Below are 23443 nucleotides of genomic sequence, written 5' to 3'. Positions count from 1 at the left end.
TCTATTTCAAAGACCTTTTACTATATATATTCTGTCGTTAAGCTGACATTTTCAGCTGTTACCACATGCCAAAGCTATAGCTATTATTCTTTTAAGATACTGAGACAGTTTTGTCTAGAAAAATGAATTTGTTTTCTTACTCGCTCAAGATAAGCTTGCAGAGCTGAGGCGTTTCACATTGCGGCTTTGGTGGAGGTGTGGTTATAGTTTCTGGTGGTGGTACTCCATGGCAGTCCTTGTTGTTGCCAACAATCCAGTGATGAGCCATTTGGGGACAGGAGGAAATGATCTTACCACTTGGTAAGCGGCATTCATCTTCTTTGTTGTTTGTACATGTTCCTGGAAGACACAAGCTGGGTAAGTCTCATAGGCCACGTCAGAGATGCACAATACATTCCTGGGCAGATATATTTAGGTGTGATGTGCTCATGAAATACATATTTTGTCTTGCTTCATAGGGAGTGCTTTCTCTAGTTATAAGAACTTTAGGTTATTGAAAAACATATGTAAAACCCCAGCCCCTAAGAAATGTTGAGCTTTCGACATCCTACAGAAGTTGAAGAGCCAAACTGTACTAATTTCCATTTACTGCTGTTTAAAAATTTCTGTAAATTTTAAGACTGCACAGCCAGAGCGGGTGACACAACCAAAGTAGGGGTGGGGAAAGAGGACCCCCTCCCATCTGTGTGTCCTTCTTACCACATTGTCCTTCTGTGTTGTTGCCAAATTTGCTGTATGGGAGCTTCACAGAGAAAATTAGACCACTAAAGGTGATAACAGCACCAATTTCTTCTATTTCAACAATCATATTGATGCCAAGAGTGGAGAAAGAAATGCCATCTTTTTTGAAGCCTGGTTGAACAATCTTTTTGTTGAAGTACATCTGAATGCAGGGTTAAAAAACAAAACAAAACACCACATCATTATAAGCACTGCTTCTCTCTGATTGCTATAAATAATATATTTTCTAATCTTCATAATTATTCATAACTCCGTATTGTTGTTCATCACATCCAGTGCCCATTGGCATCCTAACAAAAGCATATATTTGCATTGATATCATGGCTTGTATTGCTAGAATGTGATAATAATCTAAGCGGCGTCTACGTACTGTGTTTGTGCTGATTGTACACCAATACACAGTGTTCTAAGCATATAAATCCACGTATTTTCTTTGCATCCCTCATGATTATGTGTATTGGAAACATTTTTCGTATGAAAATGAGTGGTAGTTTTCTTTAGCTACAGAAACATCCCTGCCATTGTTATGTAATAACTTTGCTAGATAATCACACCATCCCTATATTACATAGTGATTGCCATTGGAAGTGTTGTCTGAATTCAAAATTAAGTCAGATGCCCTTAGCGTCAGTTTTATGTAGCAGTGATCATATTTATTTGTTAAACTTTTCAGTTTGTATCCCATATCTTATATGAGCTAATACAGGTAAACATATTTGCCTAATAGTAATTGTCAGAAGTTATTCTGTAACTCTCTTCTCACTGAATCAGGCTAAAGCATGAGTTAAAATTATGAGTTACTGTTTTCTTCCACAGGGAATTGCTGGAACCAACCTGCTCCTGACTAAGAATTAGACATGACACTATAAGGCAAGAGTGCCTATTCAGACACTTTTCTCCCTTTCTATAGATTCTCTAATCAACTAATAGATTCTCCAGTGTAAGAGGGGGACTATCTTTTCATTTTAATTGGTCTGCCAACACCACTTTGGATCGTGAAGGTGAGGTGGCTGTCTAAGTCAACCCTTTTCTTCAGCTATACCTTTCTCCACAGTAGGAAATTGAAGGGAGAATGATGTTAGTGCTGTTCAGTGCCTGAAGATCCATATGTAGAGAAAGCATTCCTAGTAATCCAGCAAAAAAGAGATACATATCCATCTTCCCCCAAAGACTCCTGCTTCCAACTGTGTTTCTTCAGTGTGTTTGTTTACATAAGTGTATGGCACAATGTACAAGTTTCCATTGAATACAAATTTTATTCTTAGCATCCAGTGCAATACTTTCCCCCCACCCACAATGATATGATCTGACCTGATCACCTCCATAATGTGATATTCTAACAGACTATCTCAGAATAGTATCAATAAGGCTTATGAACACTATTTCTTTTTTGCAAAAATAGAAAAAGAAATATTTACCACATTAGTCATCACACCATTCATGAGTTCACGAGTCAGCACCACTTCTGCAGATTTGTAGAAAATAAGAATGGATTTAGGGCAGGAGAGTCCATCTTTCGCATCACAGTAATAATTGTCAATGTAAACACGGAAGTTGTCATATCTCGGGACAATCTGTTTCACCAGGACATAAGTGCAGTTTTCAAGGAAGGTGTAATAGGTTCCATCAAAAGTAATGTAATGAGGATCACCCCATCCACTACACACACCTGGTACAGAGAAAACATTTGTAGGATTCAGATAGAATTTATGTAGAAGAAAATTTAAAAACTGAAAATACTGCAATTTATAGAGCAACCCTAAGAAATTAAAATGCCCATATAATCTTTGTAAAGTTCAGCATTTTTTTTTCAAAAAATGTTATTCCTGAATCTATTGGCACTTACATTGACACTCATATCGGTAACAGCATCCACTTTCATCAGGTACCAGCATTGGTGGATATTTGTTTGCACAGGTAATTTCCTTTACAGGTGGGCAGTGTGTTGGTACTACATCTATATCATTGTCTCCATTACAGATGACCTCTGTACAGTTGGATAATTTGAATCTTTCTCCAGGCTGAAAAATGAAGAAAAAGCTTTTGTCACAAAACTCAGCAAACAGGCATAACCTTCACTCTTGTTCTTAGATTTATGATATAATGTTTCCAGTAATGGTGGTGTTGGAAACGAAATCAGTATGTGTTACTTGTCTTCAGTTTGTAGTATTAATGATATTTAATGTCAACTAGAGGTTTTCAAAACTCTGACCGTGTTATGAGGGATAGAAAATGCATACTTTTCCAAATCTAAAACAAAGACTAAAATAAAATTTTTCACTGATGGTAAAAAGCTGTCCACAACTTTTCTATATATTCATATATAGAAACAAATACTCTACATGATTAATTTTTAATGCTAAAAGGAGGTGGAAACATTAACTACACTTGTTTCTTGTGCATGAAGAGCTCTTCAGGGGCTTGGGGCACGTATTAGGTTACAGGAACTGATTTCCGCTATTCCATATCTATCATACTTCAATGTCAACAGAGAACATAACAAAAAAACTTTAAAGGAGTGTAGATAAAAAGGCAGGAGAACAGAAACAGATACAAGCCTTTACTGTATCTTAAATAATTCACCTAAGTGAGAAAATAAGATCCACAAGAAAACTCTGGCTATTAGGTCAGAGAAAAGGTACATTATATATGCAGTGCAAAGAGTCTAATGAAAAATAAAGTAACAAGAAAAGAATATTGTAACTCACTTTAGCAGTATAAAAAAAATGAAATTGAGAAAAAGGAGAATTCAAATATTATGTCCTATATATTGCCCATCATTAGCAAAATAATTAACACAACCAGCACATGTAAGGCTTAAAGACTACAAACTGTTCCAATCTCATACCACCCAAAAAATGACACAATATCAACAGTCAAAAAAACGACACAAATTACGTACTTGTAATGGAGGGTAAACAGAGGAAACACAACCACGAACAGGAGCACTTGTAGAGGTGGGAGGAACTGATGTTGTTACTGTAGACCATTCAGGGGAAGTAGTAGCTGGAGAAGTTATGATATTGCAATGCACACTATGTCTTTCAATATCACATGTCGGGCTACAGATGGCATATATTCTACAACCTTCACTATCCACTCTGTTGTAAATCAAGTCACCTAATCACAAAGAAACGTAAAGAAAAGTTAAAAGAAAAAAAATTCACTAAAAGTATGAGGGGGAAAAATTAATTAAAAGTAATTTTTTAGAAAAATCCACAAAAAAAACCACAAACCCAAAATAAGGGGAAAAACTGCAAAAAACCACAGGTGAAAAAATGAAATAAACTAACCAGGAGAAAAAATAGTATCACCAATCTTGCAGAAACACGGTGTAGTTGAAATCTGAGTGGAAGCTGAAGTAAAGACCGGCTGACTTGGCGAAATAAAGGGAGATGTGCTGATGGTAGATGACGTGGTAGAGAAGGGACAGTTGTAGTTGGGGGTGCAGCAGAGCACGCGGATCCTGTAGTTGAGGCACATCTTGAACTTGCCCGTCTGGTCCTCGTTCTTGCACACCAGTCCAAAGTGGACGTCGCACTGCACGACCTGTCCCACCTGCTGGATGGGTACATCGGGGTAGTCCTCCGCCTGGCACTCGATCTGCTTTGGCCGCTGGCAGACTCGCTTGCCGGCGGCACGGATGTGCTGGTAGGTTTCAAAGTCTCCCTGGTTGGGCCCCGAGGAGGGGAAGTCGACATCGAACCAGTCGCTCCAGGCGCACACTTCGGGTTCGCAGGTGGTGGTGGTGGTGGAGGTTGTAGTTGGCGTAGGGCTGCTGGTGGTGATTTCTGTGGAGGTAGGACTGGTGGTGCTGTGGATATAGGGCGTGTAGGTGGGGGTTGTGGTTGAGGACGGGATTGTTGTGCTCGTCGTGGGGCTGGTGGTGGTGGTGGTGGTGCTTGGTGGGACTGTGCAGTTGTAGTTGGGGGTGCAGCAGAGCACGCGGATCCTGTAGTTGAGGCACATCTTGAACTTGCCCGTCTGGTCCTCGTTCTTGCACACCAGTCCAAAGTGGACGTCGCACTGCACGACCTGTCCCACCTGCTGGATGGGTACATCGGGGTAGTCCTCCGCCTGGCACTCGATCTGCTTTGGCCGCTGGCAGACTCGCTTGCCGGCGGCACGGATGTGCTGGTAGGTTTCAAAGTCTCCCTGGTTGGGCCCCGAGGAGGGGAAGTCGACATCGAACCAGTCGCTCCAGGCGCACACTTCGGGTTCGCAGGTGGTGGTGGTGGAGGTTGTAGTTGGCGTAGGGCTGCTGGTGGTGATTTCTGTGGAGGTAGGACTGGTGGTGCTGTGGATATAGGGCGTGTAGGTGGGGGTTGTGGTTGAGGACGGGATTGTTGTGCTCGTCGTGGGGCTGGTGGTGGTGGTGGTGGTGGTGCTTGGTGGGACTGTGCAGTTGTAGTTGGGGGTGCAGCAGAGCACGCGGATCCTGTAGTTGAGGCACATCTTGAACTTGCCCGTCTGGTCCTCGTTCTTGCACACCAGTCCAAAGTGGACGTCGCACTGCACGACCTGTCCCACCTGCTGGATGGGTACATCGGGGTAGTCCTCCGCCTGGCACTCGATCTGCTTTGGCCGCTGGCAGACTCGCTTGCCGGCGGCACGGATGTGCTGGTAGGTTTCAAAGTCTCCCTGGTTGGGCCCCGAGGAGGGGAAGTCGACATCGAACCAGTCGCTCCAGGCGCACACTTCGGGTTCGCAGGTGGTGGTGGTGGTGGAGGTTGTAGTTGGCGTAGGGCTGCTGGTGGTGATTTCTGTGGAGGTAGGACTGGTGGTGCTGTGGATATAGGGCGTGTAGGTGGGGGTTGTGGTTGAGGACGGGATTGTTGTGCTCGTCGTGGGGCGGGTGGTGGTGGTGGTGGTGGTGCTTGGTGGGACTGTGCAGTTGTAGTTGGGGGTGCAGCAGAGCACGCGGATCCTGTAGTTGAGGCACATCTTGAACTTGCCCGTCTGGTCCTCGTTCTTGCACACCAGTCCAAAGTGGACGTCGCACTGCACGACCTGTCCCACCTGCTGGATGGGTACATCGGGGTAGTCCTCCGCCTGGCACTCGATCTGCTTTGGCCGCTGGCAGACTCGCTTGCCGGCGGCACGGATGTGCTGGTAGGTTTCAAAGTCTCCCTGGTTGGGCCCCGAGGAGGGGAAGTCGACATCGAACCAGTCGCTCCAGGCGCACACTTCGGGTTCGCAGGTGGTGGTGGTGGTGGAGGTTGTAGTTGGCGTAGGGCTGCTGGTGGTGATTTCTGTGGAGGTAGGACTGGTGGTGCTGTGGATATAGGGCGTGTAGGTGGGGGTTGTGGTTGAGGACGGGATTGTTGTGCTCGTCGTGGGGCTGGTGGTGGTGGTGCTTGGTGGGACTGTGCAGTTGTAGTTGGGGGTGCAGCAGAGCACGCGGATCCTGTAGTTGAGGCACATCTTGAACTTGCCCGTCTGGTCCTCGTTCTTGCACACCAGTCCAAAGTGGACGTCGCACTGCACGACCTGTCCCACCTGCTGGATGGGTACATCGGGGTAGTCCTCCGCCTGGCACTCGATCTGCTTTGGCCGCTGGCAGACTCGCTTGCCGGCGGCACGGATGTGCTGGTAGGTTTCAAAGTCTCCCTGGTTGGGCCCCGAGGAGGGGAAGTCGACATCGAACCAGTCGCTCCAGGCGCACACTTCGGGTTCGCAGGTGGTGGTGGTGGTGGAGGTTGTAGTTGGCGTAGGGCTGCTGGTGGTGATTTCTGTGGAGGTAGGACTGGTGGTGCTGTGGATATAGGGCGTGTAGGTGGGGGTTGTGGTTGAGGACGGGATTGTTGTGCTCGTCGTGGGGCTGGTGGTGGTGGTGGTGGTGCTTGGTGGGACTGTGCAATTGTAGTTGGGGGTGCAGCAGAGCACGCGGATCCTGTAGTTGAGGCACATCTTGAACTTGCCCGTCTGGTCCTCATTCTTGCACACCAGTCCAAAGTGGACGTCGCACTGCACGACCTGTCCCACCTGCTGGATGGGTACATCGGGGTAGTCCTCCGCCTGGCACTCGATCTGCTTTGGCCGCTGGCAGACTCGCTTGCCGGCGGCACGGATGTGCTGGTAGGTTTCAAAGTCTCCCTGGTTGGGCCCCGAGGAGGGGAAGTCGACATCGAACCAGTCGCTCCAGGCGCACACTTCGGGTTCGCAGGTGGTGGTGGTGGTGGAGGTAGTAGTTGGCGTAGGGCTGCTGGTGGTGATTTCTGTGGAGGTAATACAGGTGGTGCTGTCCATACAGGGCGTGTAGGTGGGGGTTGTGGTTGAGGATGGGATTGTTGTGCTCGTCGTGGGGCTGGTGGTGGTGGTGGTGCTTGGTGGGACTGTGCAGTTGTAGTTGGGGGTGCAGCAGAGCACGCGGATCCTGTAGTTGAGGCACATCTTGAACTTGCCCGTCTGGTCCTCGTTCTTGCACACCAGTCCAAAGTGGACGTCGCACTGCACGACCTGTCCCACCTGCTGGATGGGTACATCGGGGTAGTCCTCCGCCTGGCACTCGATCTGCTTTGGCCGCTGGCAGACTCGCTTGCCGGCGGCACGGATGTGCTGGTAGGTTTCAAAGTCTCCCTGGTTGGGCCCCGAGGAGGGGAAGTCGACATCGAACCAGTCGCTCCAGGCGCACACTTCGGGTTCGCAGGTGGTGGTGGTGGTGGAGGTAGTAGTTGGCGTAGGGCTGCTGGTGGTGATTTCTGTGGAGGTAGGACTGGTGGTGCTGTGGATATAGGGCGTGTAGGTGGGGGTTGTGGTTGAGGACGGGATTGTTGTGCTCGTCGTGGGGCTGGTGGTGGTGGTGGTGCTTGGTGGGACTGTGCAGTTGTAGTTGGGGGTGCAGCAGAGCACGCGGATCCTGTAGTTGAGGCACATCTTGAACTTGCCCGTCTGGTCCTCGTTCTTGCACACCAGTCCAAAGTGGACGTCGCACTGCACGACCTGTCCCACCTGCTGGATGGGTACATCGGGGTAGTCCTCCGCCTGGCACTCGATCTGCTTTGGCCGCTGGCAGACTCGCTTGCCGGCGGCACGGATGTGCTGGTAGGTTTCAAAGTCTCCCTGGTTGGGCCCCGAGGAGGGGAAGTCGACATCGAACCAGTCGCTCCAGGCGCACACTTCGGGTTCGCAGGTGGTGGTGGTGGTGGAGGTTGTAGTTGGCGTAGGGCTGCTGGTGGTGATTTCTGTGGAGGTAGGACTGGTGGTGCTGTGGATATAGGGCGTGTAGGTGGGGGTTGTGGTTGAGGACGGGATTGTTGTGCTCGTCGTGGGGCTGGTGGTGGTGGTGGTGGTGGTGCTTGGTGGGACTGTGCAGTTGTAGTTGGGGGTGCAGCAGAGCACGCGGATCCTGTAGTTGAGGCACATCTTGAACTTGCCCGTCTGGTCCTCATTCTTGCACACCAGTCCAAAGTGGACGTCGCACTGCACGACCTGTCCCACCTGCTGGATGGGTACATCGGGGTAGTCCTCCGCCTGGCACTCGATCTGCTTTGGCCGCTGGCAGACTCGCTTGCCGGCGGCACGGATGTGCTGGTAGGTTTCAAAGTCTCCCTGGTTGGGCCCCGAGGAGGGGAAGTCGACATCGAACCAGTCGCTCCAGGCGCACACTTCGGGTTCGCAGGTGGTGGTGGTGGAGGTAGTAGTTGGCGTAGGGCTGCTGGTGGTGATTTCTGTGGAGGTAGGACTGGTGGTGCTGTGGATATAGGGCGTGTAGGTGGGGGTTGTGGTTGAGGACGGGATTGTTGTGCTCGTCGTGGGGCTGGTGGTGGTGGTGGTGGTGCTTGCTGGGACTGTGCAGTTGTAGTTGGGGGTGCAGCAGAGCACGCGGATCCTGTAGTTGAGGCACATCTTGAACTTGCCCGTCTGGTCCTCGTTCTTGCACACCAGTCCAAAGTGGACGTCGCACTGCACGACCTGTCCCACCTGCTGGATGGGTACATCGGGGTAGTCCTCCGCCTGGCACTCGATCTGCTTTGGCCGCTGGCAGACTCGCTTGCCGGCGGCACGGATGTGCTGGTAGGTTTCAAAGTCTCCCTGGTTGGGCCCCGAGGAGGGGAAGTCGACATCGAACCAGTCGCTCCAGGCGCACACTTCGGGTTCGCAGGTGGTGGTGGTGGTGGAGGTAGTAGTTGGCGTAGGGCTGCTGGTGGTGATTTCTGTGGAGGTAATACAGGTGGTGCTGTCCATACAGGGCGCGTAGGTGGGGGTTGTGGTTGAGGATGGGATTGTTGTGCTCGTCGTGGGGCTGGTGGTGGTGGTGGTGCTTGGTGGGACTGTGCAGTTGTAGTTGGGGGTGCAGCAGAGCACGCGGATCCTGTAGTTGAGGCACATCTTGAACTTGCCCGTCTGGTCCTCGTTCTTGCACACCAGTCCAAAGTGGACGTCGCACTGCACGACCTGTCCCACCTGCTGGATGGGTACATCGGGGTAGTCCTCCGCCTGGCACTCGATCTGCTTTGGCCGCTGGCAGACTCGCTTGCCGGCGGCACGGATGTGCTGGTAGGTTTCAAAGTCTCCCTGGTTGGGCCCCGAGGAGGGGAAGTCGACATCGAACCAGTCGCTCCAGGCGCACACTTCGGGTTCACAGGTGGTGGTGGTGGTGGAGGTTGTAGTTGGCGTAGGGCTGCTGGTGGTGATTTCTGTGGAGGTAGGACTGGTGGTGCTGTGGATATAGGGCGTGTAGGTGGGGGTTGTGGTTGAGGACGGGACTGTTGTGCTCGTCGTGGGGTTGGTGGTGGTGGTGCTTGGTGGGACTGTGCAGTTGTAGTTCGGGGTGCAGCAGAGCACGCGGATCCTGTAGTTGAGGCACATCTTGAACTTGCCCGTCTGGTCCTCGTTCTTGCACACCAGTCCAAAGTGGACGTCGCACTGCACGACCTGTCCCACCTGCTGGATGGGTACATCGGGGTAGTCCTCCGCCTGGCACTCGATCTGCTTTGGCCGCTGGCAGACTCGCTTGCCGGCGGCACGGATGTGCTGGTAGGTTTCAAAGTCTCCCTGGTTGGGCCCCGAGGAGGGGAAGTCGACATCGAACCAGTCGCTCCAGGCGCACACTTCGGGTTCACAGGTGGTGGTGGTGGTGGAGGTTGTAGTTGGCGTAGGGCTGCTGGTGGTGATTTCTGTGGAGGTAGGACTGGTGGTGCTGTGGATATAGGGCGTGTAGGTGGGGGTTGTGGTTGAGGACGGGACTTGTTGTGCTCGTCGTGGGGCTGGTGGTGGTGGTGGTGCTTGGTGGGACTGTGCAGTTGTAGTTGGGGGTGCAGCAGAGCACGCGGATCCTGTAGTTGAGGCACATCTTGAACTTGCCCGTCTGGTCCTCGTTCTTGCACACCAGTCCAAAGTGGACGTCGCACTGCACGACCTGTCCCACCTGCTGGATGGGTACATCGGGGTAGTCCTCCGCCTGGCACTCGATCTGCTTTGGCCGCTGGCAGACTCGCTTGCCGGCGGCACGGATGTGCTGGTAGGTTTCAAAGTCTCCCTGGTTGGGCCCCGAGGAGGGGAAGTCGACATCGAACCAGTCGCTCCAGGCGCACACTTCGGGTTCGCAGGTGGTGGTGGTGGTGGAGGTTGTAGTTGGCGTAGGGCTGCTGGTGGTGATTTCTGTGGAGGTAGGACTGGTGGTGCTGTGGATATAGGGCGTGTAGGTGGGGGTTGTGGTTGAGGACGGGATTGTTGTGCTCGTCGTGGGGCTGGTGGTGGTGGTGGTGCTTGGTGGGACTGTGCAGTTGTAGTTGGGGGTGCAGCAGAGCACGCGGATCCTGTAGTTGAGGCACATCTTGAACTTGCCCGTCTGGTCCTCGTTCTTGCACACCAGTCCAAAGTGGACGTCGCACTGCACGACCTGTCCCACCTGCTGGATGGGTACATCGGGGTAGTCCTCCGCCTGGCACTCGATCTGCTTTGGCCGCTGGCAGACTCGCTTGCCGGCGGCACGGATGTGCTGGTAGGTTTCAAAGTCTCCCTGGTTGGGCCCCGAGGAGGGGAAGTCGACATCGAACCAGTCGCTCCAGGCACACACTTCGGGTTCGCAGGTGGTGGTGGTGGTGGAGGTTGTAGTTGGCGTAGGGCTGCTGGTGGTGATTTCTGTGGAGGTAGGACTGGTGGTGCTGTGGATATAGGGCGTGTAGGTGGGGGTTGTGGTTGAGGACGGGATTGTTGTGCTCGTCGTGGGGCTGGTGGTGGTGGTGGTGCTTGGTGGGACTGTGCAGTTGTAGTTGGGGGTGCAGCAGAGCACGCGGATCCTGTAGTTGAGGCACATCTTGAACTTGCCCGTCTGGTCCTCGTTCTTGCACACCAGTCCAAAGTGGACGTCGCACTGCACGACCTGTCCCACCTGCTGGATGGGTACATCGGGGTAGTCCTCCGCCTGGCACTCGATCTGCTTTGGCCGCTGGCAGACTCGCTTGCCGGCGGCACGGATGTGCTGGTAGGTTTCAAAGTCTCCCTGGTTGGGCCCCGAGGAGGGGAAGTCGACATCGAACCAGTCGCTCCAGGCGCACACTTCGGGTTCGCAGGTGGTGGTGGTGGTGGAGGTTGTAGTTGGCGTAGGGCTGCTGGTGGTGATTTCTGTGGAGGTAGGACTGGTGGTGCTGTGGATATAGGGCGTGTAGGTGGGGGTTGTGGTTGAGGACGGGATTGTTGTGCTCGTCGTGGGGCTGGTGGTGTGGTGGTGGTGCTTGGTGGGACTGTGCAGTTGTAGTTGGGGGTGCAGCAGAGCACGCGGATCCTGTAGTTGAGGCACATCTTGAACTTGCCCGTCTGGTCCTCGTTCTTGCACACCAGTCCAAAGTGGACGTCGCACTGCACGACCTGTCCCACCTGCTGGATGGGTACATCGGGGTAGTCCTCCGCCTGGCACTCGATCTGCTTTGGCCGCTGGCAGACTCGCTTGCCGGCGGCACGGATGTGCTGGTAGGTTTCAAAGTCTCCCTGGTTGGGCCCCGAGGAGGGGAAGTCGACATCGAACCAGTCGCTCCAGGCGCACACTTCGGGTTCGCAGGTGGTGGTGGTGGTGGAGGTAGTAGTTGGCGTAGGGCTGCTGGTGGTGATTTCTGTGGAGGTAGGACTGGTGGTGCTGTGGATATAGGGCGTGTAGGTGGGGGTTGTGGTTGAGGACGGGATTGTTGTGCTCGTCGTGGGGCTGGTGGTGGTGGGTGGTGCTTGGTGGGACTGTGCAAGTTGTAGTTGGGGGTGCAGCAGAGCACGCGGATCCTGTAGTTGAGGCACATCTTGAACTTGCCCGTCTGGTCCTCGTTCTTGCACACCAGTCCAAAGTGGACGTCGCACTGCACGACCTGTCCCACCTGCTGGATGGGTACATCGGGGTAGTCCTCCGCCTGGCACTCGATCTGCTTTGGCCGCTGGCAGACTCGCTTGCCGGCGGCACGGATGTGCTGGTAGGTTTCAAAGTCTCCCTGGTTGGGCCCCGAGGAGGGGAAGTCGACATCGAACCAGTCGCTCCAGGCGCACACTTCGGGTTCGCAGGTGGTGGTGGTGGTGGAGGTAGTAGTTGGCGTAGGGCTGCTGGTGGTGATTTCTGTGGAGGTAATACTAGGTGGTGCTGTCCATACAGGGCGCGTAGGTGGGGGTTGTGGTTGAGGATGGGATTGTTGTGCTCGTCGTGGGGCTGGTGGTGGTGGTGGTGCTTGGTGGGACTGTGCAGTTGTAGTTGGGGGTGCAGCAGAGCACGCGGATCCTGTAGTTGAGGCACATCTTGAACTTGCCCGTCTGGTCCTCGTTCTTGCACACCAGTCCAAAGTGGACGTCGCACTGCACGACCTGTCCCACCTGCTGGATGGGTACATCGGGGTAGTCCTCCGCCTGGCACTCGATCTGCTTTGGCCGCTGGCAGACTCGCTTGCCGGCGGCACGGATGTGCTGGTAGGTTTCAAAGTCTCCCTGGTTGGGCCCCGAGGAGGGGAAGTCGACATCGAACCAGTCGCTCCAGGCGCACACTTCGGGTTCGCAGGTGGTGGTGGTGGTGGAGGTTGTAGTTGGCGTAGGGCTGCTGGTGGTGATTTCTGTGGAGGTAGGACTGGTGGTGCTGTGGATATAGGGCGTGTAGGTGGGGGTTGTGGTTGAGGACGGGATTGTTGTGCTCGTCGTGGGGCTGGTGGTGGTGGTGGTGCTTGGTGGGACTGTGCAGTTGTAGTTGGGGGTGCAGCAGAGCACGCGGATCCTGTAGTTGAGGCACATCTTGAACTTGCCCGTCTGGTCCTCGTTCTTGCACACCAGTCCAAAGTGGACGTCGCACTGCACGACCTGTCCCACCTGCTGGATGGGTACATCGGGGTAGTCCTCCGCCTGGCACTCGATCTGCTTTGGCCGCTGGCAGACTCGCTTGCCGGCGGCATGGATGTGCTGGTAGGTTTCAAAGTCTCCCTGGTTGGGCCCCGAGGAGGGGAAGTCGACATCGAACCAGTCGCTCCAGGCGCACACTTCGGGTTCACAGGTGGTGGTGGTGGTGGAGGTTGTAGTTGGCGTAGGGCTGCTGGTGGTGATTTCTGTGGAGGTAGGACTGGTGGTGCTGTGGATATAGGGCGTGTAGGTGGGGGTTGTGGTTGAGGACGGGACTGTTGTGCTCGTCGTGGGGGGTGGTGGTGGTGGTGCTTGGTGGGACTGTGCAGTTGTAGTTGGGGGTGCAGCAGAGCACGCGGATCCTGTAGTTGAGGCACATCTTGAACTTGCCCGTCTGGTCCTCGTTCTTGCACACCAGTCCAAAGTGGACGTCGCACTGCACGACCTGTCCCACCTGCTGGATGGGTACATCGGGGTAGTCCTCCGCCTGGCACTCGATCTGCTTTGGCCGCTGGCAGACTCGCTTGCCGGCGGCACGGATGTGCTGGTAGGTTTCAAAGTCTCCCTGGTTGGGCCCCGAGGAGGGGAAGTCGACATCGAACCAGTCGCTCCAGGCGCACACTTCGGGTTCGCAGGTGGTGGTGGTGGTGGAGGTTGTAGTTGGCGTAGGGCTGCTGGTGGTGATTTCTGTGGAGGTAGGACTGGTGGTGCTGTGGATATAGGGCGTGTAGGTGGGGGTTGTGGTTGAGGACGGGATTGTTGTGCTCGTCGTGGGGCTGGTGGTGGTGGTGGTGCTTGGTGGGACTGTGCAGTTGTAGTTGGGGGTGCAGCAGAGCACGCGGATCCTGTAGTTGAGGCACATCTTGAACTTGCCCGTCTGGTCCTCGTTCTTGCACACCAGTCCAAAGTGGACGTCGCACTGCACGACCTGTCCCACCTGCTGGATGGGTACATCGGGGTAGTCCTCCGCCTGGCACTCGATCTGCTTTGGCCGCTGGCAGACTCGCTTGCCGGCGGCATGGATGTGCTGGTAGGTTTCAAAGTCTCCCTGGTTGGGCCCCGAGGAGGGGAAGTCGACATCGAACCAGTCGCTCCAGGCGCACACTTCGGGTTCACAGGTGGTGGTGGTGGTGGAGGTTGTAGTTGGCGTAGGGCTGCTGGTGGTGATTTCTGTGGAGGTAGGACTGGTGGTGCTGTGGATATAGGGCGTGTAGGTGGGGGTTGTGGTTGAGGACGGGACTGTTGTGCTCGTCGTGGGGGTGGTGGTGGTGGTGCTTGGTGGGACTGTGCAGTTGTAGTTGGGGGGTGCAGCAGAGCACGCGGATCCTGTAGTTGAGGCACATCTTGAACTTGCCCGTCTGGTCCTCGTTCTTGCACACCAGTCCAAAGTGGACGTCGCACTGCACGACCTGTCCCACCTGCTGGATGGGTACATCGGGGTAGTCCTCCGCCTGGCACTCGATCTGCTTTGGCCGCTGGCAGACTCGCTTGCCGGCGGCACGGATGTGCTGGTAGGTTTCAAAGTCTCCCTGGTTGGGCCCCGAGGAGGGGAAGTCGACATCGAACCAGTCGCTCCAGGCGCACACTTCGGGTTCACAGGTGGTGGTGGTGGTGGAGGTTGTAGTTGGCGTAGGGCTGCTGGTGGTGATTTCTGTGGAGGTAGGACTGGTGGTGCTGTGGATATAGGGCGTGTAGGTGGGGGTTGTGGTTGAGGACGGGACTGTTGTGCTCGTCGTGGGGGTGGTGGTGGTGGTGCTTGGTGGGACTGTGCAGTTGTAGTTGGGGGTGCAGCAGAGCACGCGGATCCTGTAGTTGAGGCACATCTTGAACTTGCCCGTCTGGTCCTCGTTCTTGCACACCAGTCCAAAGTGGACGTCGCACTGCACGACCTGTCCCACCTGCTGGATGGGTACATCGGGGTAGTCCTCCGCCTGGCACTCGATCTGCTTTGGCCGCTGGCAGACTCGCTTGCCGGCGGCACGGATGTGCTGGTAGGTTTCAAAGTCTCCCTGGTTGGGCCCCGAGGAGGGGAAGTCGACATCGAACCAGTCGCTCCAGGCGCACACTTCGGGTTCGCAGGTGGTGGTGGTGGTGGAGGTTGTAGTTGGCGTAGGGCTGCTGGTGGTGATTTCTGTGGAGGTAGGACTGGTGGTGCTGTGGATATAGGGCGTGTAGGTGGGGGTTGTGGTTGAGGACGGGATTGTTGTGCTCGTCGTGGGGCTGGTGGTGGTGGTGGTGCTTGGTGGGACTGTGCAGTTGTAGTTGGGGGTGCAGCAGAGCACGCGGATCCTGTAGTTGAGGCACATCTTGAACTTGCCCGTCTGGTCCTCGTTCTTGCACACCAGTCCAAAGTGGACGTCGCACTGCACGACCTGTCCCACCTGCTGGATGGGTACATCGGGGTAGTCCTCCGCCTGGCACTCGATCTGCTTTGGCCGCTGGCAGACTCGCTTGCCGGCGGCACGGATGTGCTGGTAGGTTTCAAAGTCTCCCTGGTTGGGCCCCGAGGAGGGGAAGTCGACATCGAACCAGTCGCTCCAGGCACACACTTCGGGTTCGCAGGTGGTGGTGGTGGTGGAGGTTGTAGTTGGCGTAGGGCTGCTGGTGGTGATTTCTGTGGAGGTAGGACTGGTGGTGCTGTGGATATAGGGCGTGTAGGTGGGGGTTGTGGTTGAGGACGGGATTGTTGTGCTCGTCGTGGGGCTGGTGGTGGTGGTGGTGCTTGGTGGGACTGTGCAGTTGTAGTTGGGGGTGCAGCAGAGCACGCGGATCCTGTAGTTGAGGCACATCTTGAACTTGCCCGTCTGGTCCTCGTTCTTGCACACCAGTCCAAAGTGGACGTCGCACTGCACGACCTGTCCCACCTGCTGGATGGGTACATCGGGGTAGTCCTCCGCCTGGCACTCGATCTGCTTTGGCCGCTGGCAGACTCGCTTGCCGGCGGCACGGATGTGCTGGTAGGTTTCAAAGTCTCCCTGGTTGGGCCCCGAGGAGGGGAAGTCGACATCGAACCAGTCGCTCCAGGCACACACTTCGGGTTCGCAGGTGGTGGTGGTGGTGGAGGTTGTAGTTGGCGTAGGGCTGCTGGTGGTGATTTCTGTGGAGGTAGGACTGGTGGTGCTGTGGATATAGGGCGTGTAGGTGGGGGTTGTGGTTGAGGACGGGATTGTTGTGCTCGTCGTGGGGCTGGTGGTGGTGGTGGTGCTTGGTGGGACTGTGCAGTTGTAGTTGGGGGTGCAGCAGAGCACGCGGATCCTGTAGTTGAGGCACATCTTGAACTTGCCCGTCTGGTCCTCGTTCTTGCACACCAGTCCAAAGTGGACGTCGCACTGCACGACCTGTCCCACCTGCTGGATGGGTACATCGGGGTAGTCCTCCGCCTGGCACTCGATCTGCTTTGGCCGCTGGCAGACTCGCTTGCCGGCGGCACGGATGTGCTGGTAGGTTTCAAAGTCTCCCTGGTTGGGCCCCGAGGAGGGGAAGTCGACATCGAACCAGTCGCTCCAGGCGCACACTTCGGGTTCGCAGGTGGTGGTGGTGGTGGAGGTTGTAGTTGGCGTAGGGCTGCTGGTGGTGATTTCTGTGGAGGTAGGACTGGTGGTGCTGTGGATATAGGGCGTGTAGGTGGGGGTTGTGGTTGAGGACGGGATTGTTGTGCTCGTCGTGGGGCTGGTGGTGGTGGTGGTGGTGGTGCTTGGTGGGACTGTGCAGTTGTAGTTGGGGGTGCAGCAGAGCACGCGGATCCTGTAGTTGAGGCACATCTTGAACTTGCCCGTCTGGTCCTCGTTCTTGCACACCAGTCCAAAGTGGACGTCGCACTGCACGACCTGTCCCACCTGCTGGATGGGTACATCGGGGTAGTCCTCCGCCTGGCACTCGATCTGCTTTGGCCGCTGGCAGACTCGCTTGCCGGCGGCACGGATGTGCTGGTAGGTTTCAAAGTCTCCCTGGTTGGGCCCCGAGGAGGGGAAGTCGACATCGAACCAGTCGCTCCAGGCGCACACTTCGGGTTCGCAGGTGGTGGTGGTGGTGGAGGTAGTAGTTGGCGTAGGGCTGCTGGTGGTGATTTCTGTGGAGGTAATACAGGTGGTGCTGTCCATACAGGGCGCGTAGGTGGGGGTTGTGGTTGAGGATGGGATTGTTGTGCTCGTCGTGGGGCTGGTGGTGGTGGTGGTGCTTGGTGGGACTGTGCAGTTGTAGTTGGGGGTGCAGCAGAGCACGCGGATCCTGTAGTTGAGGCACATCTTGAACTTGCCCGTCTGGTCCTCGTTCTTGCACACCAGTCCAAAGTGGACGTCGCACTGCACGACCTGTCCCACCTGCTGGATGGGTACATCGGGGTAGTCCTCCGCCTGGCACTCGATCTGCTTTGGCCGCTGGCAGACTCGCTTGCCGGCGGCACGGATGTGCTGGTAGGTTTCAAAGTCTCCCTGGTTGGGCCCCGAGGAGGGGAAGTCGACATCGAACCAGTCGCTCCAGGCGCACACTTCGGGTTCGCAGGTGGTGGTGGTGGTGGAGGTTGTAGTTGGCGTAGGGCTGCTGGTGGTGATTTCTGTGGAGGTAGGACTGGTGGTGCTGTGGATATAGGGCGTGTAGGTGGGGGTTGTGGTTGAGGACGGGACTGTTGTGCTCGTCGTGGGGCTGGTGGTGGTGGTGGTGCTTGGTGGGACTGTGCAGTTGTAGTTGGGGGTGCAGCAGAGCACGCGGATCCTGTAGTTGAGGCACATCTTGAACTTGCCCGTCTGGTCCTCGTTCTTGCACACCAGTCCAAAGTGGACGTCGCACTGCACGACCTGTCCCACCTGCTGGATGGGTACATCGGGGTAGTCCTCCGCCTGGCACTCGATCTGCTTTGGCCGCTGGCAGACTCGCTTGCCGGCGGCACGGATGTGCTGGTAGGTTTCAAAGTCTCCCTGGTTGGGCCCCGAGGAGGGGAAGTCGACATCGAACCAGTCGCTCCAGGCACACACTTCGGGTTCGCAGGTGGTGGTGGTGGTGGAGGTTGTAGTTGGCGTAGGGCTGCTGGTGGTGATTTCTGTGGAGGTAGGACTGGTGGTGCTGTGGATATAGGGCGTGTAGGTGGGGGTTGTGGTTGAGGACGGGATTGTTGTGCTCGTCGTGGGGCTGGTGGTGGTGGTGGTGGTGGTGCTTGGTGGGACTGTGCAGTTGTAGTTGGGGGTGCAGCAGAGCACGCGGATCCTGTAGTTGAGGCACATCTTGAACTTGCCCGTCTGGTCCTCATTCTTGCACACCAGTCCAAAGTGGACGTCGCACTGCACGACCTGTCCCACCTGCTGGATGGGTACATCGGGGTAGTCCTCCGCCTGGCACTCGATCTGCTTTGGCCGCTGGCAGACTCGCTTGCCGGCGGCACGGATGTGCTGGTAGGTTTCAAAGTCTCCCTGGTTGGGCCCCGAGGAGGGGAAGTCGACATCGAACCAGTCGCTCCAGGCGCACACTTCGGGTTCGCAGGTGGTGGTGGTGGTGGAGGTTGTAGTTGGCGTAGGGCTGCTGGTGGTGATTTCTGTGGAGGTAGGACTGGTGGTGCTGTGGATATAGGGCGTGTAGGTGGGGGTTGTGGTTGAGGACGGGATTGTTGTGCTCGTCGTGGGGCTGGTGGTGGTGGTGGTGCTTGGTGGGACTGTGCAGTTGTAGTTGGGGGTGCAGCAGAGCACGCGGATCCTGTAGTTGAGGCACATCTTGAACTTGCCCGTCTGGTCCTCGTTCTTGCACACCAGTCCAAAGTGGACGTCGCACTGCACGACCTGTCCCACCTGCTGGATGGGTACATCGGGGTAGTCCTCCGCCTGGCACTCGATCTGCTTTGGCCGCTGGCAGACTCGCTTGCCGGCGGCACGGATGTGCTGGTAGGTTTCAAAGTCTCCCTGGTTGGGCCCCGAGGAGGGGAAGTCGACATCGAACCAGTCGCTCCAGGCGCACACTTCGGGTTCGCAGGTGGTGGTGGTGGTGGAGGTTGTAGTTGGCGTAGGGCTGCTGGTGGTGATTTCTGTGGAGGTAGGACTGGTGGTGCTGTGGATATAGGGCGTGTAGGTGGGGGTTGTGGTTGAGGACGGGATTGTTGTGCTCGTCGTGGGGCTGGTGGTGGTGGTGGTGCTTGGTGGGACTGTGCAGTTGTAGTTGGGGGTGCAGCAGAGCACGCGGATCCTGTAGTTGAGGCACATCTTGAACTTGCCCGTCTGGTCCTCGTTCTTGCACACCAGTCCAAAGTGGACGTCGCACTGCACGACCTGTCCCACCTGCTGGATGGGTACATCGGGGTAGTCCTCCGCCTGGCACTCGATCTGCTTTGGCCGCTGGCAGACTCGCTTGCCGGCGGCACGGATGTGCTGGTAGGTTTCAAAGTCTCCCTGGTTGGGCCCCGAGGAGGGGAAGTCGACATCGAACCAGTCGCTCCAGGCGCACACTTCGGGTTCGCAGGTGGTGGTGGTGGTGGAGGTTGTAGTTGGCGTAGGGCTGCTGGTGGTGATTTCTGTGGAGGTAGGACTGGTGGTGCTGTGGATATAGGGCGTGTAGGTGGGGGTTGTGGTTGAGGACGGGATTGTTGTGCTCGTCGTGGGGCTGGTGGTGGTGGTGGTGGTGCTTGGTGGGACTGTGCAGTTGTAGTTGGGGGTGCAGCAGAGCACGCGGATCCTGTAGTTGAGGCACATCTTGAACTTGCCCGTCTGGTCCTCGTTCTTGCACACCAGTCCAAAGTGGACGTCGCACTGCACGACCTGTCCCACCTGCTGGATGGGTACATCGGGGTAGTCCTCCGCCTGGCACTCGATCTGCTTTGGCCGCTGGCAGACTCGCTTGCCGGCGGCACGGATGTGCTGGTAGGTTTCAAAGTCTCCCTGGTTGGGCCCCGAGGAGGGGAAGTCGACATCGAACCAGTCGCTCCAGGCGCACACTTCGGGTTCACAGGTGGTGATAGGTGGATATGTTGTTTTTTGTGTCATGGTGCTTGTTGTGTAAGTTTTACTTTGTGTAGTTGGTTTTGATGTTGTTTTGGTATGTATGAATTCTGTTTTTGGTCTAATTGTGTATGTCGTTGTTGTCTTGTGTTTTGTTTGTAAACTTAGAGTTGTCGGTACTGTTTCTGTTGTTGTTGTTGAAGAAAGTGTAGTTGCCTCAGTTGTTGTAGTAACACTTTCTGGGGTTGTTTCACATCGTACCGGTATATTTTTGCAGCATTTAAATCTTACTTCATAGTTATAGCAGATGGGTGGCAGTTGATCTTTATTGTAACATTTCAGTCCTTCATCTGCGTTACATGTTATGTGTTGCTCTAGTAGAGGATATGGTGTATTAGGAAACCGCACTGCTCTGCATTCCACATCCTTTCTGTTGTCACATACTTGGTATCCATTTTTTTTAATGTTCTGAATGGTATCAAAATCTCCATCATTGTAACCTGATCCTGGATAACTGACATCATACCATCTTGACCAGTAACATTTTTCTTTGAAACAAAGCGGAATTGTAGAAGGTGATTTGGTGACAGGAGTTGTTTCTTCCGTAGTTGAAGTTGTAAAGGTTGTGGTTTCAGAAGTTGTAGTGAATGTATATGTTGTTTCAGTAGATGTTTCTCTTGGAGTTATGACTGGGGTTGATGTCCTGAAAGGTGTTGTGGAAGAGCATGGTACAAAAACACAGCAGAGGATTCTGATTTCATAGTTGTTGCACATTGTTGAAATCTGATCCTTGTTATAACATATAAGCCCTTGTGTTGTACTGCATTCTACTTTTTGGCCAAGGTCTTTCAGTGGTATATCAGGGAATTTTTCTGCTCTGCATTCAACAGCCTTTGGGGTTTTACAGACTTCATAACCTTTTGCTCGTAAATCATCAAAAGTTTCAAAATCTCCCCCATCATAGCCAGGGGTTTGTAGACTCCCATCATACCATTCTGACCACTCACAGACTTCATTAACACATACTGATGTAGTTGGTGGCACTGTGAAGGAGAAAAATAAATAACGAGACTGTTAAATTAATAATCAATTCCTGTATATACTATCTTTTTTTGTTATGTTAAATGGGTTGACAGTTTTCCTAATGTCATTTTGCTTCCATTGTGCTCCTGTAGTGCAGCAGTTTATTATACATACAATTTAATGTTACACATATAATTTAATGTTGTAGAATGGAAAATCTATCACCCAGCAATTTAATGTAGTGACATGCTTGGAACTCTCACTTCACAAAAGAATACTAATTATGTGTTACAAGATGCTGAAATAAGGCCAAGGTCTTATTTCATGCTGGAAAAAAACAAGTGTCACTTGTTTTGCATTTAGTTCAGTCTATTTTCATTGGTTTTATCTTGCTTCACTATATACTAGTCTCTCTGGAATGTCTTGAAATCAGTGGCAAGAGTAACATTTAGTGTATGCATCGAGATCCCCACCTACTTTTTTCTTTCAAACCAGTTGACTCCTCACTGTGTTGTCTTTGCTCCTGCATTTCAAGTATCCCTATGCTTTGCATTTTAGCTGTGATCTTAAGGAACCATTTATTGATTGGAGAGCTTTTGCAGGTGAACTTTCATTATGAAATAGATGGAAAATAGCTACTGAATTTCTGCAATGCTGATATTTTCTTTAATTTCAAAACCTAAATATTTTATACTGAATTCTGACTTCATACAACATATGACCAGAGTAACTAGGGATCCTAACCTGTAGTTTGTTGTACAGGGATTCTAAAACTCAAAGTTTCATTATCTCAATGCCAATATCTGAGCAATCCACTTAGTACTGTAAAATATTTTTTTCACTAAACAAGAGAATACACTCTTAAGGGTTACAAAGGATGTACCTGTGGAAGTAGTGGTAGATGGTGTAGTGCTGAAGGGAGACGTCGTTGATGTTGACATTGGACATCTATGGAAAAATCTTTGAAGCGTTCCATTGGGACCACAAGTCGCAACAATACACCATCCTGTGCCATCTGTGGTGTTGTAGACCACATCTTTGTAGTTGTATTTCTGCCCCTCATAAATGCAGACACATTCTGTAGATTAAAACAGGATATTATTCCTTGCTATCTGAAACAGAGTTCTTAAATGTCATTCATATAGAAATGACTTCAACATACCATGTTCATCATATCTGCATTTTTTGCCATGAATTGTGCATTCACTGAAAAAGAGAAAAACAGACTATGAATATGGGCATATTAGTTTGTGACATTTCTTTTTGTTTTCTTCTATCAATCCTTCACTATTCATTGTGTATTTAAGCATAAAATGACTCTATCTTCTCTGAGTTAAGCAGATCTGCTGCACAAATTCAGGCTAGCTGTCTTCACATAGTTCCCTGCCAAGAAAAGTAGCTCTTCTTTGAGTCAGCATATAAAATATGCAGCATCCCTACCATTGTTTTGGGAACAGGACAAAAGATATGAGATAGATGATTTGAAATATTCTTATCTCCCCAATAGGTCTATTTATTTTTGGAAGGGAAAATGTAAATGTATCTTTTTTTCACTTAATTTAACAATGATTATACTAAATTAAAAAGACTTTAATAAATACACAAAATAAGTAGTAAATTAATCTCAAGGCTAAAGTTTCACTATGTCATTTAACTTCATGGGAAAGGAAGAAAATTAGACATTATTCCTCAGCCTCTGGCCTAGTTCCTGTTGGTAAACAAAAAGTTTAACGTGTGAGGAATTATGTTCCACAATTTTAAACTCTACTTTTAAAATTCTTTTCTGATCCTACCATGATTCACAGTTCTGCTTTGAAGGCATCTCCATTCCTGGCTTGTAATTTTTTCCATCTTCAAAGCAACCACAATTAGAAACACAGGTCATGGTTTCCTCATCAAAATAGGGCTTATTCTTTGGGCATTGTGGATAGCAGCCTGCAATAAAAAGAGAGTCAAGTTGACAGTAGGCCTTTCATAAGTAACTCTATACTCATATCTGCTTTTCCCAAAATGTCCCACATGGTAAGTGAAATTTCAAACTCCCTGTTCCTTTGATCGCACAATATATGCTTTGGAGTATTTTGTCCTCATCTTCATTCCAAACAAATACATAATCCATTAGGGCAAACAATACTAATTAGAAAATATCATCTTACAATTTCTACTGCACACATGTCATATACTGAGTAATACAAATTTTTTTCACCATACTGCATTTTAACCTTTCAAGCAGAATAAAATATGCATAATTATGCTTACCTTCCAAACCCCTCATCTCATGAAGGCATTTCCCACTTGGATTATTGCAGGTCTTCATACAAGGTGCTCCACATGGCTTGTAGTGCCATTCACATTCCCCTTGTGGATTATAGTAATCACAGAACAGAGCTAGAAGAAATGTCAGAAAAATATCTTTGATGATTTAGCTCTATACTGTTTCAGTTTTTCTAGGTAAAAACCCAATG

The 23443-nt window shown here is 52.5% G+C and overlaps 1 protein-coding gene across 1 annotated transcript in view; it reads right to left on the bottom strand.

Annotated features, from left to right (window-relative positions):
- The window catches only part of LOC116997702 (mucin-5AC-like), a 112002-nt gene that overhangs the window by 7456 nt on the left and 81103 nt on the right, over window positions 1–23443 (bottom strand). The window contains 16 exon segments of the mRNA XM_033062780.1: window positions 141–339; window positions 700–883; window positions 2160–2410; window positions 2588–2762; window positions 3644–3861; window positions 4035–9968; window positions 10048–11310; window positions 11376–11903; window positions 11984–12214; window positions 12315–13342; window positions 13344–14280; window positions 14327–20980; window positions 21862–22056; window positions 22141–22184; window positions 22772–22913; window positions 23238–23366. Coding sequence (XP_032918671.1) covers window positions 141–339; window positions 700–883; window positions 2160–2410; window positions 2588–2762; window positions 3644–3861; window positions 4035–9968; window positions 10048–11310; window positions 11376–11903; window positions 11984–12214; window positions 12315–13342; window positions 13344–14280; window positions 14327–20980; window positions 21862–22056; window positions 22141–22184; window positions 22772–22913; window positions 23238–23366 — 18112 coding nt within the window.

The sequence above is a fragment of the Catharus ustulatus genome, chromosome 6 (genome assembly GCF_009819885.2).
Source record: "Catharus ustulatus isolate bCatUst1 chromosome 6, bCatUst1.pri.v2, whole genome shotgun sequence".
Classification (NCBI taxonomy): domain Eukaryota; kingdom Metazoa; phylum Chordata; class Aves; order Passeriformes; family Turdidae; genus Catharus; species Catharus ustulatus.
The sequence above is the reverse complement of the archived record's forward strand: the minus strand, read 5'-3'. Positions and strand labels throughout refer to the sequence as shown.